The 18090-nt window shown below is 39.9% G+C and overlaps 1 protein-coding gene across 1 annotated transcript; it reads right to left on the reverse strand.

Annotated features, from left to right (window-relative positions):
* Nucleotides 1-6792: 6792 nt before the first annotated feature.
* LOC140233242 (uncharacterized) lies at nt 6793-9278 on the reverse strand. The gene is made up of 2 exons (XM_072313353.1): nt 7808-9278; nt 6793-6914 (listed from the first exon to the last, which is right to left on the reverse strand). The coding sequence occupies exons 1-2, from the start codon at nt 9276-9278 to the stop codon at nt 6793-6795; spliced, it is 1593 nt and encodes a 530-aa protein (XP_072169454.1).
* Between the last annotated feature and the right edge of the window lie 8812 nt (nt 9279-18090).

An 18090-nucleotide genomic window follows, 5' to 3' on the forward strand; every position in this document is an offset into this window, starting at 1 on the left:
TCACCCTGATAGTCGCACTTTGTTCTCATGTTTTTATCACAATTCTCTATGAATGCAGATCACTTCTTCTTTTCACCACTTTGGATAAAAAAAGGTATGTCCAGCTTCCATTTGTATGTTTCTATGGGCCTTTTCACACGTACAAAGTTGCTTAATTACAAACTTGATTACAAACTTGTTTGCAATTAAGTTTCAAATCACCGTCCGTTCGCATGCAGGAATGTAAAGCTTCGCGGATTCTGCGGTTTTGAATATCAGAGCAAGGAGGGATCAGGTGTGGCTTCTTTCCAAGTTCCCGTCAATCACTCGATCTTGTAGCATGTGCAGTAGCGCGAGTTTTTTTTTTTTTCTCCGGAAGTGGTTGAAGGGTCACGTAAGCTCCGCCCCCCAAACTTGATTGGAGGTCAATCACGATCACACGCTAGTTTCGTTGCTTAATTCTGGTGAAACGTGATTGAAAAACACTTCCGGACCGTGACTGGGAATTGTAATTAAGTTTCAAATCACCCTCCGCGATTCCACTTTCCATTCACACAGCAAATTTGTTAACTTACAAACTTGGTTTGAGTTGGCTTATTATTATTGTTTCAAATTAAGCAATCTCTTATTCTCTTCACGACAACATGTGAATGCCCGGTATAGGTTAAACTACCCTGTCACTTGTACGAATCTCGGCTCGCGCAGTGCACCGCATAATGGCGTGCCAGTGCGTGATATTTAGTGGTAAGTAGGCCGAGTTAAGTCATTTCGAATTTCGAATAGTTAAAGAAATGCGTATTCTTAGTGAAACGCAATGTTTACGGCACAGGGCATTATCTATGAATTCGTATTCATTGCCAGGACACCACTTGCAGTATATTGCTTTTCAGATCATGAGACTTGCTTCCACTTCCGAATACCTGATTGTATCTAACTAATAATGATAAGAAATTTAACAATATTAAAGACGTTCAAAACTCAGGAAACTGTTTCAGAACAAAGAAAGTGTTTAAATATATTGACTGTACAAAGGCTCATTGTTTTTGAGAAACACCAAAATCTTGAAATGATCATATAGTTTTGGTTGAGACCTAATTTCAGGTTTCTAACATTTTTTGGCGAGATAATGAGAAACCTCTTATGAAATATGAAAGAGCATGTAAATCAATGAGGAATTCAACTTTAATTTGATGAAAATTGGTTTTGAAATAGCTGAGATATCCGAAACAGAGCGATTCAATTAGTGTGGAACCCAGACTCTATTACGATCTCTTTGTTTTACTTTGTGTTTGGATGTTTCAGTCCTTCCAAACCCGATTTTCATCAAATAAACTTTAAATTCCTCTTAAATGGTATGCTCTGTACTATATCATAAGTGTTTTCTTGGTATCTCGCAAAAAGTTAAAAGCCCAATTCTCATCTCCTCCAATACTGTACCATCCCTTTGAACAGGAGCAGCAAGCCTGAGAAACGAAGGTTGGTTAAGTTGCTGTGATGTTTGCCGGGATGTTTGTTATTCCGGAGATAGGTTAGTCTAAAACTGAAATAAGGTTCGCTAAAATCGCATCAGTTGATGTGTTCCTCCGAACGTTCCTCATTCAAAAGTATCTGTCACTGTATCTGTCGAGTAGGGGGTGGGAAGGGGCTGAGCTTTCATGACCAGGGTAACACGCAGGATCCTTTCAATTGTGGCAAATCAGTACATGAATCTGTGATTTTTTTGAGGGGAGCTAGGGTCTGCCTTTGAGTTAATAGCTGTCTCTTAAAAAAAAAAATATGCGTGACTCATCCTGATGATCATGTAGGAGAGTAAATAATTCAAATATCATGAATTACGATAGCATCACAGTTGGCAAATAAATGCGTGCACCGTTAATGCACGTTTGTATGCATCTGTATACGTGTCAGTGTGTGTGCGTGGTTTATTCACTACTATTCACTTTTAATGCTTGATATCCTACACTTTAAGAAGCAAATCTGATGACATCCCCTTATTTTGTCACTAAAAGAAATTTATTTCATGATTGCAATTGTGAAACGTAATGCATGCATGTCCTTATCGGATTATCCAACCTTCGGATTAAACGAACCTTCTTTAAGGAACCTTAGGCCTATCTAATTTTGGGAATTATGAATCTTCGGAATAACGAACCCTGCATCATTTTAGGATAAACAGACATTCGGAATATCTACGAATCTATGGTAAAACGAAACGTAAACCTAGTTGCGCCTCAAATCTGGCCTTAGCTTGGGATACGTCTAACCATTTGTTTCCCTCTCGTTTCTTTAATGCATGTATTTGATATAAACTCAACAACATTGTAGTGCAGGGCCCTATCAGTATTCCAAAATGTCTTTCCTTGACCCACTAACTCTCCTCCTTCCATTGCCTTTGACCTTGGAAGGACTGACCTAGGTCTGTAGAGGTTCTGTTAGAGGAGGAGGGGGCTTGTTGGTGCCATGGTAATATGAACAGATTACTATCATCTGTATTATGACTATAGTAGTCTGTTTTGTGACCACTGCTCTTGACTACTTAATGCGCATAATCATGAGTAGACTATGCGATTGACGTGCAAAAACTACGCGGGAGTATGCGTTTTCTATGAGCAAAGGATACGCAAGTAAGTTGTAAACTAGTCGTGATTTAGTCGTGATTAAATCGTGACCTGCGTGCGACTAGATTGATGGACACGTATTAGCACGTACTGGTACGTACTGGTACGTACTGGTACTGGTACTGGTAAGACACGGTGTAACAATGACTTGAGCATGCTCAAAACTCGTTCCGGGAGAGTCGCGGGGTTTGCCCACAGAGATACACGCAGAACACCTCAAGGCCGTGTCACACCTTTCTGGGCAAGCTACACGGGCGTGTTGCGAGGAGTGTTTTTACGCGTGAGTACAAAAATGTTTGCGAGTTTCGCACTTGTGTCTTACCTGCTAGACTCGTGCTACTTACATTCATTCTACGTGCGTGTATTCCGTGTGACCAGCATGAAACCGATCCGTTTCTGTTACGAGCAACGTACGGGTGCAGAGAAGTACCTACGTTGATGTTGCCTGCGAGGTGCTGCCTATAAGGGTCTCCTACTGGTATTATGCGTGAACCTCTGCGAGCGAACCCCCACGACTCACTCGGAACAAGTTTTGAGCATGTTCGAGGCATTCGGGGAAACAACTTTGCTACCCGAAGCTCTCCGCAGTTGGTCCGCACCTGACAGTACCTAGCGCGCATCTCGCCTGAAGTTGCCCGGAGGTGCCCACGCAAGTCCCATTTAACCGCAGCCAAGTTTTGAGCATGTCCAAATCGTTTTCCGCGTGAGTCGCGGGAATGCCCGGAGAGGTCCACGCACATCGTCAGTAGGAGGTCCCACGCAGGTACCTCGCAGTTTCCGTATGCAGTCAAGGTATGACATTCTGTGGAAGTTCTGCCATTCCTTCATAGGAATTCCTTAAATGAGTTGTCAGCACCCACGCGACCGGTACACAGGTCACACAGTATACCCGCAAGTAGAATTTAATTAAAACGTCTCCAGTAAGTAGGACACATGCACTGACTCGCCCAAATCCTTGTGCGTCCTCAGAAATTTTCGGTATCTTCGAAAATCCACACACACAACAAGCCCGCGTAGCTTGCCCGGAATGGTGTGACAGGGCCTTAACATGGTTGCGGATAAAGATATTTGCATGCGCACCTCCGGGAGAGATACGTGCTAGGTACGGTCATTCATGTGTGGCTCATCTACGGGGACCTCCGGGTATTCAAAATTGTTCTTTGCATGTCGCACGCAAGGCTTGCCCGGAAGCGTGTTTTTTTTTTTTAAATAGACGGCACAGATTGGGGTAAGCACGTATTAAACCTATGGGAAATACGTTAGGTTAGGGTTAGGGTTTAGGGTTAGGGTTAGGGTTAGGGTTAGGTTTAGGGTTAGGGTTATGGTTAGGGCAGGGAGGTGCTAGAGAAGGAGATGCAACTCCTGCTCTCCTTTGAAGTCATGCGCGGTACCGCCGAGAAGTTTGCGCTTAACTACAGGTGGAAACCAGGTGCTTTGACAAAAGAGATCATCAATAATCAGGACTAGCGTTCTAACATCTAGAAATACTTGCCCCTACTGCAATTCGCTCTCTCTTTTAATGTGATGGCAACAATGGATTTGTGTACCTTGAATTGGAGCAGCGAATAAAAATGCAGTGTAAAACTGACAATTTTAACAGCAAATAGTTCAAAAGCACACTGGAACATGCACGCTTCAGCGGAGTAATTTAGTTGAAAGATAGAAAAATAAACATGCGGAAATGTGCGCATTATAGAAAAATATTAGGTTTTTAAAAGGGCCTTAGTTTCATTTCATTTCGATTTGCGCATTACGAATGAACTAGAAACACGTGTTTATAATATTGAATTCTTTCCTAAACTATTCTAAATCAATTCGAGTATTTCAGTTAAAATTTTACGGTGAAATAAAGCTTGTAATTCGACGAAAGGTGAAATGCGTTCTTCGTCTCCGAACTTCATCTTGCAACTATAGAGCGGTGGCGAGCATGACTTCAAAGCGTAGTGGAATGCTAGACATCCCATTGTAACGCCTTGAACCCAAACATGTGTTTGCATGAATTACGAAGAGTTGCCACTCCATCTCTGTAACACCTCCCTGGTAGGGTTAGGGTTAGGGTCCCTAATCTGTGCTGTCTAAAAAAACCACGCTGCCCGGAAAGGTGTGACACGGCCTTCAGCGGCAGTACCTCTCAGGCAACTCCCATGCAGGTACTTCGCAGCTGTAACACATGTACTTCGCAGTCCCCGTATGTCACTCGTAGGTGAAAATGGATCTGTTTCAAAGTTCTCACGCAGGTCTCACGGAATACACGCAAGTAGCAAGTAATTAGCACTCGTCTAGCAGTAAGACGCAAGTATACGGAACTCGCCAACATCCTTGACCGCAGGTAGAAAATTCTCCTGCGTACTGGAAATCCCTACTCGCAACAAGTCCGCGTAGCTTACCCAGAAAGGTGTGACAGTTCCTTTTCGCCCGCCTTCAGAGAGCTAACAGAGCTTAAGGCCGTGTCACACCGTTCCGGACAAGCTACGCCGTCTTGTTACGAGGAGGGATTTTCCAGCATGCAGGAGAATTTTCCGTGTTTGGGAGTTTTGCACTTGTTTCTTACCTACTAGACTACTAGACACGTGCTACTTACCTTCTACTTGTGTGTATTTCGTGTGACCTGCGTGAAAGCTTTTAAATTGATCCGTTTTCTGTTACAAGCGACATACACAGAGAAATATACCTGCGTTGGAGTTGCCTGCGCGGTCTGCCGGTAATTAAGGGTCTCCTACCGGTGTTCTGCTATACCTCTGGAAGAGAACCCCCTCGACTCACTCGGAACAAGTTTTGAGCATGCTCAAGGTCTTGTCATACCGTATCTGGGGAAGTTTTGCGGCTTGACTTGCGGGGAAACAAATTTGCAATCCGGAGCTCTGTCCAAAAATATTCTATCCAAACTACACAATAGATTAACTAATTTCATTTCTGAAAATTCTAAATCTCGCTAGCGTGGGAGGGGGATACCCCTCCAACCCCCTCCCCCGTATTGTCCTTTACCTTCAATGTTTCATTTAAGTGTACATCAGATCTATTTCTTTGATTATGTTCGTTTGTAAATGTATGTAGACCTATGTTTGTGTCCTTGTCAATGGTGTTGTAATGGTCCATTGTACACATTGCACACTTTGGGGACAGACAATTTTCCGAATATTCCACAAAAGTGCGCATCAGATCGTTCTATATCAATCCTAAAAATGCAATAGCTCCATCGTGTGGGAGGGGGCCGCCCCTCCCACACCCTCCCCCTTCCCCTGACAACTTCCATATATCATTTGGAAGGCCTACACAGTGATGTCGCACACGAGGATCAAGAGCTGATATGCCACGATTTAGTCATTCAATTACCTGTGAAAGTTTTTTTTTTTTTTTTGATAGAAACAAATCCCAAATTTCATCAAAAGTGGGCACCAGGTCGCTGAATTTCAGGTCTGAAAATGCAAAATCTTCCTCGTGTGGGAGGGGCGATACCCCCCATCCACACCCTCCCCCCGCTTTATCGTTCCACTCCCTCGCACAGATATTCCAACTCAAAGTCCCCCCTCCCCAATCGTGAAAACGGATCAACGCCCTTGCCCTCCCATTCCAAACCCTGTCTCTTTCGCTCTGCTCTCTCGCACATAGCATAATATTATTGTATGTATTGTATTACCCCATCCCCAAATCAATTAAACGGAACGATGCCCCTAGGGATGATTGCTTTAATTGTCTTTGATCTAGAAATTAGAAAAACGCAAGAGCTATACTACATTATTACATACAAAAAATGGATATCCTTATATTACCATGTTATTGATTTCATTTACGCATAATGCAGCTCGGCGCTATCCGTTTTTGAAAGTGGAGGGGGGGGGGGAGGGTGTCAAAATCTTCTCTCAAGCAAAAAGAAAAGAGAAACAACAACAAAACAGTTTTGTATTTTTGAGGTGTCATTTTCGCCGAAAGTCGGCTGACAAGCAAAAAAAAAAAAAAAAGAAAGAAAGAAAGAACAAAAACAAGAACAGAAAGTTTTCATATTTTTACTACCTCTTCCCTTACACTTTATATTTCATACAAAAAACGGGGGGATGCAAACATTCGATCCCTGTAAAGTGGGGGAGGGGGCAGCCCGCATTAAGCTCCTCCCCCACCCCCACCCTCACGCACGGTTGAGCCGGTCCGGTTATGGGCTTGGATAGTGTTTGTATGTGATGGTAACAATCGCCGATCATTACCCCTCCCCAACTCCTCTGCCGTTGCTCTCCATGATCCAAATACCCGCCTTAAAAAATGTCTTGGGATAGTGCCTTCTCTTCTGTTGCGCCACGTCTGTGGAACTCTCTACCAGTCCCGCTTCAAATTCGCAACAGCCTCAATACCTTCAAGTCTGAACTGAAGACTTATCTTTTCTAGCAGCTTTGTGAATGATTTGTGACACATTGTTGGAGACTGAACGGATGCACGTCACGAGACCGACACCCACGAGTCATACATCCCACGAATCCTCCAGCTCACAAGTCATACAGCCCATGAGTTTTTATACAGCTCATGAGTCATGATTAGTTCTGTCCATGGTTCGACATATAGCCCCGTGTTGTATATCTGTCGAACTCGTGGGCTGTTTTCCCCTAGTGTCGAACCCATTGGCTTTATTTGCCTAGTGTCGAACTCGTGGGTTGTGTGACCTATGAGCCTGTATGACTCATGGATTATTATTATTAATGGTATCTTTATTCAATTTATAGGATCTGTTTTCTATGTCGAACTCGTGGGCTTTATGACTCGTAGGTGTCGCTAGAGTTGGACGACCCCGACTGAACATAAAAAATGTACTTTGAACATAATATGACGAAACTAAAGTTTTGGAGAAAGCCAGGCGAGACGGTGGGAACAGTACAGGCGAAAAAATGTCTTCAGCGGGACACACGACGCAGCTTTTGGAAATTGTAGAAGACTTAGAAATATTTCAATTGAAAAAAGTAAGTAAATTGCGTCGTACTAAGGACAATGCGAAGGGTCTAAACGTAATATCTGTCACGTTCTGATATGAGCGTGTGTCTTCATTTGCGCACATACGAGTAAGTCTTTAGTGCGTGCGTCTATACATGGAAGTTCATCAGGCCCAGTAGCTTTGTGGATTTGTAGTTCTGACAAGATTTTAAGCACACCCGCTGGTTGGATGTTGATAGTTTCCATAGATGGATATGGAGATCTACCCATGTACTTGATATTAGTTAGGTCCTCACCTCTGGTAAAAACAGACGAGAACTGACTGTTTAGGATGTTGCATTTCGAAGCACTATCTTGGTATGTTGAGCCATCAGTAGACTTCAGTGGAGCTACACCAGATGAGTCACATCTTTTACTGTTGATGAAGCTCCAGAAGCGTTTGGGATTGGTGGTTGAGTCCGGGCTGACAATATCTTCTACATATTTGTGGTAAGCATCCCTACATGCTTTCCTCGTCTGCTTTTTTACAGCTAGATACTTCGTATAGTCCTCGGGAGTGTTGCTTGCCTTGGCTCTATCAAAGCATCGCTTCTTTCTGCGAGTCAGCTGCTTCAGTGAGCGAGTGATCCAAGGCTGGCTGAACCTTGTTGATGTCATTTTAGACGGAACGTGCTTTTCCATCAGATGTAAGAGGGAATTCTTGAAGTTATCCCACATGGCTTGTACTGGGCTTGTCCTGTCAAATTGATCTGTGAAGGCTTGTTGAAATGCAAGACAGTCTTCTCTAAGGGACTCCATGTCAGCATGTTTCCATAGGAATACCTTCCTTTTCACTGGTCTGCTTCTATTTGCTGCAGCTGAGGATTCCACCAACACAATATCGTGGTCGCTTATACCAGGAAGTGCAACACATTTGTTAAGAAGAGTAGGTCTATTTGTCAAGAACAAGTCAAGACAGTTGTTCTGCCTAGTAGGAAAGGACACTATCTGCTGAAGATCACAATCCTGAACCATCGTTAAGAACCTTTGCTTCACTGGCAAAGGATTCTGGTTACCTGATGATGACTGTGTTTCCCAATCAATGTCAGGTAAATTCAGGTCCCCTTCAATCCAGCAGACGGAGTTGAAGTACTGTCTGTGAAGATCCTCTATGGACTGGCAGAGGTCCTCCATGTATTTAGGGGTGCTAGAAGGAGGTCTGTACAAGACACCAGCAATAAGGGAGGCCTTCCTAGCAAGGCTAATTTTGATGAAGATCGCTTCCACATCTAGATCAAGATGCAGCCGTTCAAAGATGATGTCCTTTTTGAGGGCTATGAGTACACCACCGTATCCATCGATGCGGTCCTTCCGAATTAACTCGTAATTTGATGGAAATAATTCAGCGTTTTGAAATTTGCTGTTGAGCCATGTTTCAGTGCCCAGAATAATATCAGGATCAGAAGAATCTATGAGGTTACTGATCTCCTCTTTTTTATTTCTGGCACTCTGGAAGTTCACAGTGAGGATCCTCATCTTTCTTTTCTCAACTGAGTGTCCTCTTCTACTAGCCTGGTGGGTTGGGGATGATGATGCCATGGGAGGTCCAGGACTAGGGAGTGTTGTTGTGCCATCATCGGAACAGTTTGATGTCAGTGTGGAGAAGGTATTGCTAGTGTTGACAGCAAAAGAGTTGAAGAGGCTGGTGGAAAACTGTGGCATTCCACAGGAGGCACATTCCCATGAAACACTAGAGTTGGCGAGCGCTTCATAGACCGGTGTGGACATGGACATACACTCCACATGGTACCACTGATTACAGTCATCGCATGCAATTCCGCGCTGCTGCCATGTGACTGGGCGGGTGCAAATCTGACATGGATACTTGCTCACAGGGCCTGGGTTAAGTTAGATGCCTGATGCATTTATTAGAAGCAGCAGGGTGAGATACGTTGCAGCCAGAGCCTTACATTGGCAGGAGGAGCCAAGCATGTGAAACTGACTTTTCCTATGTACTCCGAAATGGTGGAGAGAGTTTGTTAATACCTCTAGGTCTGATGGTACTCTATTGGCAAATCCTGCTTGGGTATGCCGAGGAAAATAGCTACTGGATGTAAACCTGAGCAAAGGTGAGGTCTGTGAAGTTGCATGTTTCCCAGAAAAGATTACATTTAAGACTGTCAGAAGCAGGAGAAGGCAATGTAACTTGCCACCATCCGCCATGATTGGCTACCAAGGTGAGAGGTTAAAAACCGTAAAAGAAGCGTAGCAAATTAGTTGCTACTATTTCTGAAAAATTTGCAAATTGCTGTACTCAGTTTGTCAGTAATTAGCCAATCATGTAAGACATTGAATAATTTGTCTCATAATAAAAATCACTCAGAGAAGAGCAAGTTCTCACAACTGAATACTTGCTTGCATGACGATTGCATGAAGAGAGGATGAAGGAAGCATGAAGTCTTCTGTTGTTGGTGGTCTATACACTACAATTGCTTCAATAGAGGATCAGCTCTGTGATGGTTGCAGGCGGGGAGTTTTATACTTGACTACCTGCCACTGCCTTGTGACTTGTAAGCATTGCCACTGGTCCAACAGAACAACAACAACAACAACACAATGGCAACAAGCTAAGATCCTACTCCTTGGTCATTCCAAAGGTTGCTGGATACTTGCGCTAGTGCTGGCTGGATGAAGGGAGGATGGAAACTCCTGTTCCCACCATTACAGATTGGTTCTTGATGGCCTGTGCAACTCGCCTCTAAATGCAGTAGGTGGGACTGTGAAGGAAGAGAGCTTGTTTGAGCAGATGAAGGTTGGTCAGTATGTCAATCTAAAATCCAGCTAAATCCTGATCTGATCCACCAGCAAAACAGTCAAAAGCAGCAAAAAATGTTAGGTGTACAGCATAGAATCTAAATGATCCAATTTTGACAGAAAAAATGTGCACAAAAAAGGTTTTTTGGAGACCTAAAGAAGAGACCCCAGACACTGCACACTGCACACTGCATCTAGTTTTATTTGTGAGGTATATATAATTTTATCTTTTATTGAATTTTCTGAAATGATTTATACATTTCCTGAAATGATGTACTATTCATCCGTCATATCATAGTCATTATTGTCACTACATACACGCACACACAATCACCCACAAGACCAAAATGGCGCTACCTTATAGCAAAAAGGCTTTGAGCAAAATAATTTGGCAGTGGTACTATGACGTGACGTGACGTGTGAAGTGCGCGACATTTCCTCAGGACAATCTCATTTTTTTCGCAGTTGTATTCTCCTTCCTATCGTTTTATATTGGAGACTCACATTCATACATGACCATCGATTGATTGCTGAGTTGGAAATGTTTTATCATCTTGCATATATCGAGATATAGACGTCTTCTTATCCACGTCAAGGTGTGCATTTACTGAACTCATTTTTACCTAGTCCCATACATACATTGTTCATCTGTGCGTTTCATTACCTCTTTGCATTGGACATCTGTGCCTTCTGCCTTTTAATACTGGAACCAATATTCAATTTCTACACGGCGAGGATCACTGCTCTGTGACATTCACCGTCAAGTTTTGCTCTGTAAGTTTACAGTAAATACATTGTGTATATATTTTCATCTTTACACTTGTTTCGGTGCAAAATGGCGCCATGGTGAAATTAAAACCACTACGGACAAATAAGTGCCGGGGACAACCAGGCACCTCATCTTTCAAATTCAAACTTCCGAAAGGAATCACAACAGACAGTGTATCCTATTCTATAGATCTCATCTCGAAAGTGCATAACACTGTGCCTGAAGAACTTTCTGCCACAGACTTCTACGCAGGGGAATTGGCACAGATATACCCCGATCTAAACTCTGAGATTTGCCGCCATTTTGCCTTGCAAATAACCTCAGATAGTGTCAATGACTCGCTTCACTCTTCACGGAACAGTTCAATTGTGAACCACATAGCATCTGACAATGAAGAACAAAACACCTGCGAAATCTGTGCTCTTAAATGTAAGGGCATGGAACGCATTTGTATGAGGTGTAAAAGCCTACACTTTCGTGTCGACCAGCTGTGTATGGATGTGAAAAGAATTCAACATGCTGTCGATGCGCTACTAGACGCTCCCTCTAATGCCAGATGCCCCACACCATCAAAGTCAAATCAAACATCTTCAAGAACGCACATACCTCCCGACAATCAACCCACACCTCCCGGTACAGCGAGAAGTCCGCGCCCAAACTCATCACCTCCTACCCAACAATCTACTCGACCCCCTCCACAACAATTTCGTCTAGCTACGCAGCCACCCACATACTCCAACGCTCCACCCCCTCCTCCACAGCGACTACCTCCGCGTCATCAATACTGGCCTGTATACCGTCCTGACACAACAAATGTGAGTCAACCTCGCCTTGATACCCAACAACCCATGTCTGGTTTTGCAATGTTCAACGTACCCCCTCCCAACTTCGCAGCCCCTCCATCATGACAACACCCAACTTTTCAACAACCTGCAGCAACAACCCATTCATTCAATACGCGAGTCCGCCCTCCCCGATATACCCAGTTCACTCATCCGTCACACTATGGAATACCCCCCACCATCACGCCTCAACCCATGTTACGTCCATCCTTTGCTTCAGTAGTTCGCGGAACAAATGTTGCTATGTCCCCCTATCCCAACGTCTGCGAACTGTGTGGTGAGCCTAATCATCGGGCGCGATCATGCCGTCATGGTATCCAACTTCAATGCAGACGTTGCTCTCAATACGGTCACAAAGCAAAAGTTTGCCCCTATTAGGTAGCTGGCCACGAAGAGTGTGCCAAAGACACAGAAGTAAGTTCAGTAAACCCTCCTGCTAATGTTTTGCCAAGAAATGAGTATTCGAAATGTTCTTCTATATTATCACGTGTTAAAGGTTTAAAAATCGCTCATCTTAATGTCAGGAGTCTTGTTGATAAGATTGATGAAATTCGATTATCACTGAACAGGATTCACTTTGATTTATTATGTTTATCTGAAACATGGCTTCACGAATTGATTAGTGACGATTTGATTTCAGTTGATGATTATGTACTTGTACGCAAAGATAGAGTAGAAAAAAGACGTGGTGGAGGAGTTTGTATATACATTCATAAAACGCTATCTTTTATTATAAGACAGGACCTCTTTTCAGATTCTCTGGAAGCTGTATGGATTGAACTGTTACAAACTAGGATGGAAAATTTAATCGTTGGTTGTATATATAGACCACCCAATGCAGATAGGTTGTATTTTGATTGTTTTGGGGATATTCCTGAGAAAATAACAGATGAAAATAAAGAGAATGTGATTTTGGGAGATTTGAATTATGATTATAAGTTTGATGAAAATTTGTGTAATAATCCTATCAATTTGATTGAAAATCTGTTTTTGTTAACACAAATTGTTCACAAGCCGACGAGGGTAACAGATAAATCATCAAAGTGTTTAGATCATATACTTACCAGTTTCCCTCATAAACATACTGTCTGTAATGTAGCTAAGATTTCAATCAGCGATCATTATCTTATATATACATGTGTTGACATGAGGATAAGTACTAATAGGAAACATAAAGAAATTGTCTTCCGTGATTTTAAAGCGTTTGATGAGATTAGCTTTTTGGATGATCTTAAGAGAGTTTTTTCAATGAATGATTTCACGGATGAGGCAGAAGGAGTAAATGAAAAATGGATAAAATGGAAAACTATATTTTTACAAGTATGTGATATGCACGCCCCTTTAAAAAATGTAAGAGTTAAACAGAGATGTTGTCCATGGATCACAAAAGATATTGTAAAGCTGATTTATAAAAGAGATTATTTAAAGAAAAAATGTGAATCTCAACCTCTTTTTAAGAAGGAATATCAAAGAGTCAGAAACAGTATTACAAAACTTAGACGCAGTAGTAGAAAGAAGTATATGAATGTTATGTTAGATAAATGCAAAAATGACAGTAAGAGAGTGTGGAGAGAACTGAATAGAGTCACGGGTAGAAAACGTAAAGAAGATAACGTTCCGATGGAATTGACTGCTGATAAATTGAATGAATATTTTGTTAATGTCGGTAAACAAATAGTAGATGGTGGTAAAAATACTTTTCAATGGAATCATTCTGAATGTATTTATGAGTTTATTTTTGATTGTGTTTCTGTTGATAGCATTCGTAATTCTCTCATAAATCTTGGTAAAGATAGCAACATTGACATTCTGAATTTTGATTCTAAGTTGTTATGTATAGCTGCTCCTGTCATTTCTGAAACACTTTATATTATATATAATAAGAGTTTGACTGATGGAATTGTTCCCACTGATTGGAAAAGGGCTAAAACGACGCCTATATACAAGGGCAAAGGAAGTAAAAATGACCCTTCAAATTATAGACCAATTTCTGTCGCTTGTCATGTATCAAAAATTTTTGAAAAGCAGATTAAAGATAAAGATAAGTTATTGGCATATTTTCAGCAAAATGATTTGATTAACATAGATCAAGCCGCATTCTTGCCCCATCACTCAACTAACACTTGTCTCCATCGAGCTGTTGATGATTGGTTGGAGTCTTTTAACGATCGTGAAGTAGTTGCTGCATGTTTTCTTGATATTTCTAAGTGTTTTGATTCAATTGATCATACGTTATTATTGCATAAGCTGGAATGTTATGGCATCAAGGGCAAACAATTGAAATGGTTTTCTGATTATTTAACTGGTAGGAGTCAAAATGTTTTTTGCCATGGCCATCTCTCAACATCCAAAAGTATCACGACAGGGGTACCACAAGGGAGTGTACTTGGACCTATACTTTTCCTTATATTTATTAATGATATTTCAGAATCTGTATATTCATGTTCCTGTAATGTATTCGCAGATGATGTAGTAATTTATTGTTCGCATAAAGATACTGATAGAGTTACATCAATGTTGCAAAATGATCTGAACTCAATATATAGATGGTACAAGAGAAACAGATTAAGTATTAACTTAGATAAGACTAAGGTAATGTTATTAAGTCCACGGTGCTCCAAAAGTTTGAACATTTTTCTTGATGGAAAAAGGATTGAACAGGTTCACGATTTTAGGTATTTGGGTGTTATGATAGACGACCATCTTCAGTGGGATGCACACGTACAAAATTTAGCCAAATCTATATCTATGAAATTATTTATGTTACGCAAAATGAACCAATTTTGGATAAAGATTCACTTAAACTTTTGTATACTGCCGTTATTCAACCGTGTATTGATTATTCATGCTCCGTTTGGGGAAATTGCTCTGTTAAAAATAGAAATATTCTTTATCGATTACAAAAGAGGGCAGCACGAATTATCACATCAAATTTTGATTACGGAAATGCAAATGGGAATGACATTATCAAGGTTTTGAATTTACAAGCATTTGAAAATAGAAGGAATTATTTTTTGTCAACGCTCATGTATAAATGCATCCATGGACTTGCCCCCACCCGAATGTGCAATAATATTGAGATGATTTTTGACAGGCATGGGTTTAATACAAGAGCAGCTGATTCTTTGAATGTGGTACCACCTAAACCGAATGTAGAGTGTTTTAAAAGCTGCTTTAGATATGCAGGAGGAAAGGTATGGAACTCACTACCAAATGTTTTAAAGAATTCAAAGTCATTATCAACTTTTAAATTGTTATATAAGAAAATGTATTTTCACTGATTTTATCAAACGGCCTGTTTTTACATAATATGTACCATATTATTTTTTGTCACACTGTGTAACCCAAACTTGCCTGGTGCAAATTATGGATGCATGAATCCTTGAATGTGTGTTATGGGTATACATGCATTCGACTGTTTAGGTTAAACGGGCATGACTGCCAGATTGTATGTAATCTATTTATTAGTGTAGATTTTTATATAGAATTTCTATCTGCTTTTTATGATCGTGGGCTTGTTGATTCAAGTCCTTTCTGGCAGAGTTTTTACATTCCTTTTGTACACCAAATGGTCTGATTGTGTATATAATCTTGCATCATTTTATTCACTGTTTTAATATATCCTTTTTTATCATATTGTTTCGTTATATCATACATAGATCTGGTTACTACTGATTTCAATTGGACGTATTGCTCCTTTCAGCTCTGATTGCTTGTTTGTAGTGGTTTTTATGCTTATTTATGTAACATGATTTTTATTTTTATATAGTTAGATTGTACAGGACCTTGATGTAAAACAGCATTCACTTGCTGATCTTGTTATCCTGTCAAAATATGTTGAAATAAATAAATAAATAAATAAATAAATAAATAAATAAATAAATAAATATTTCTGCACTTCGACTAAGTTTGTATTAAAATGAGAATGATCTGCTGAATCATGCATGATTGAGCACACAATCAAATTCAAGTGGTCGCTTATCAAAAGTCACAAGAGTCATTTTGGGGGGTCTGTGAAAACTTCTATTTCATTGTGTAGTATTGTTTAAGCGATGTTGTTTTATCATTTATTGTTAAAACCCCTCACACCTAATCCTGTCCTAATATTTTTTTTTTTTTTTACAATTATCTCAATACAACTTAAAATGAAAATAGTTTTGATCAACCCTAGTAAAACTGCAAAATATGTTTAGTTTATTAAAAGAATTGGCGTAAACATTGTTACCAACATGTAACAGCAATGACACTTTCAAAATTGAGCAAGAGATGCAAAAAATGTACTGTTGATTTTTAAAGCGGGAGGGGGGGGGGACAAAAATCAGTACAAAACGAAACAAAATTGGCTGAAAAATATTTCATCGTTAATGTGTGCTCACTCGTGCATGACTGAAAAGATCCCTCTCACTTTTACTCGGAAGCTATTCAACAAAGCCCCGTTGTACAGAGCCTTTCAAACCAGAGTTACCGCCACAACGTCCGGGAAATCTTTTCTACCCTTCCTGTTAAAACTGTCCATGCAAAATGTAACTCAAAATTGTCGCAGTAACTTTTGATAAAAGTAACCGCGTTTTGTGTTTGTGTGTGTTGTGTGTTTTATTGAAAGGGAAATGGGATTTGATGCAGATTTTGTACCGGCGAAAGATTGATCATCTAGAACCTTTGGCAAAAAGTGTAAAGACATATCGTTCATTTTCATATTTTTAACCAGTCACTGCCAGCGATAATATTGTATGTATCTGGTGTTTCTGTGCTTCTATTAATAAAATGGAAAATATGGTGGTACTTTGCGTAATTGGGAAGAAGTAAATAAACAATTATGATTACAGAAACATTGTTTTCAAGGTTTGTGGGCAAATTATTACCCTAAAAGACGTGCATTCGAGGAAGATTTATGCTCATTCTGTGACTGTTTTACAAAATTTAGAATGTAAAAAAAAAATTAGAGGCCATTAAAAAATCAACATTCCCGAGAAACAAAAAAGTTTGAGAGCTACTGTATTATCATCTGAGACATTGACTTCAACGCGTATTGGAGATCATGGAGAATCTAAATTCAAATTACATCATGGAGCAGTTTATCCTAAGGAGCAATTAATAGATTTTGTTTGGTTTTGTTTCTTGTATGATTTATGATTTAGTTCTTTTTGAAATCAAAGTTCGCATTAATTTTGGAATTGCCTTGAAATAAAGAATTTTGGAAGGATATGAATACTTTGAGAAGGATAATAAAAAGTTTAGATTGACAGGATAATAGGCCAACACGTGGATATAGAAGGTAATTCTCACAGACTGAAATGGTATAATATACTAATTTTAATAACCAAATCTATCATATACAAAGCAAGCTTAAAATTGAGATTACCGTCATTGGCAGAAACTGAAGAGTACATTAGGTACATATAAGTGAGGGAGAAAAAAAAATCCATTAAAAGAAATAGATTGGGTTTGCATTTATTGAAATGGGAGTGTTTTGAATATTACAAATAATTACTTTCTTCCCTTCCTCCGTAGACGTTTATGTTTCATCTTCTTTCTTAACATTACACGGCGATACCTGATGTCTCCTCGTGACAGGTAGGTCTTACGTAATCTTAATGTATTATTATCATTTTTGATTGTGAGTTTCGTGTATGCCTGTGTTTATATTGGTAATTGTTCTTTTTTTTTGGTAAAAAGTGGTTGTGCTTAGGTAGTAAAATAGTAATATAGTAATTAGTAGGAATGGGGAGGAAAGGATATAGGCCCTAATTATGTGGATGGAGTGGGTTTCTTTTGTTTGTTTGTTTGTTTTTTTTTTTGTTAGGGCAGTTCATACATAGTAAAGTAGTATATGGTTAGGAAGAGTATATTTATGTTAGGTATCAAGGGAGAATTATTTGGGGGATTAGTTTGTTATATATATATATATATATATATATATATATATATATATATAAATACTTCCATTCATTTTTCTTCGGTAATTGCTGTGCTATTGCCGTTTTATTTGTTTCATTGAAACATGAAACTGTATATTTTGGTCATCTTTAAAAGAATTTATTCTCTTATTTTCTACACTGATAAAAAAGTGAATTGATGTTTCTTCTATTTCAGTGGAAATAAAGACATTATACAATGTATATATATACATATATAAACAAGGAAGGAAAAACTGACCAGTAACAATTGTAATAAT

Source organism: Diadema setosum, chromosome 9 (assembly GCF_964275005.1).
Source record: "Diadema setosum chromosome 9, eeDiaSeto1, whole genome shotgun sequence".
Taxonomy (NCBI): Eukaryota; Metazoa; Echinodermata; class Echinoidea; order Diadematoida; family Diadematidae; genus Diadema; species Diadema setosum.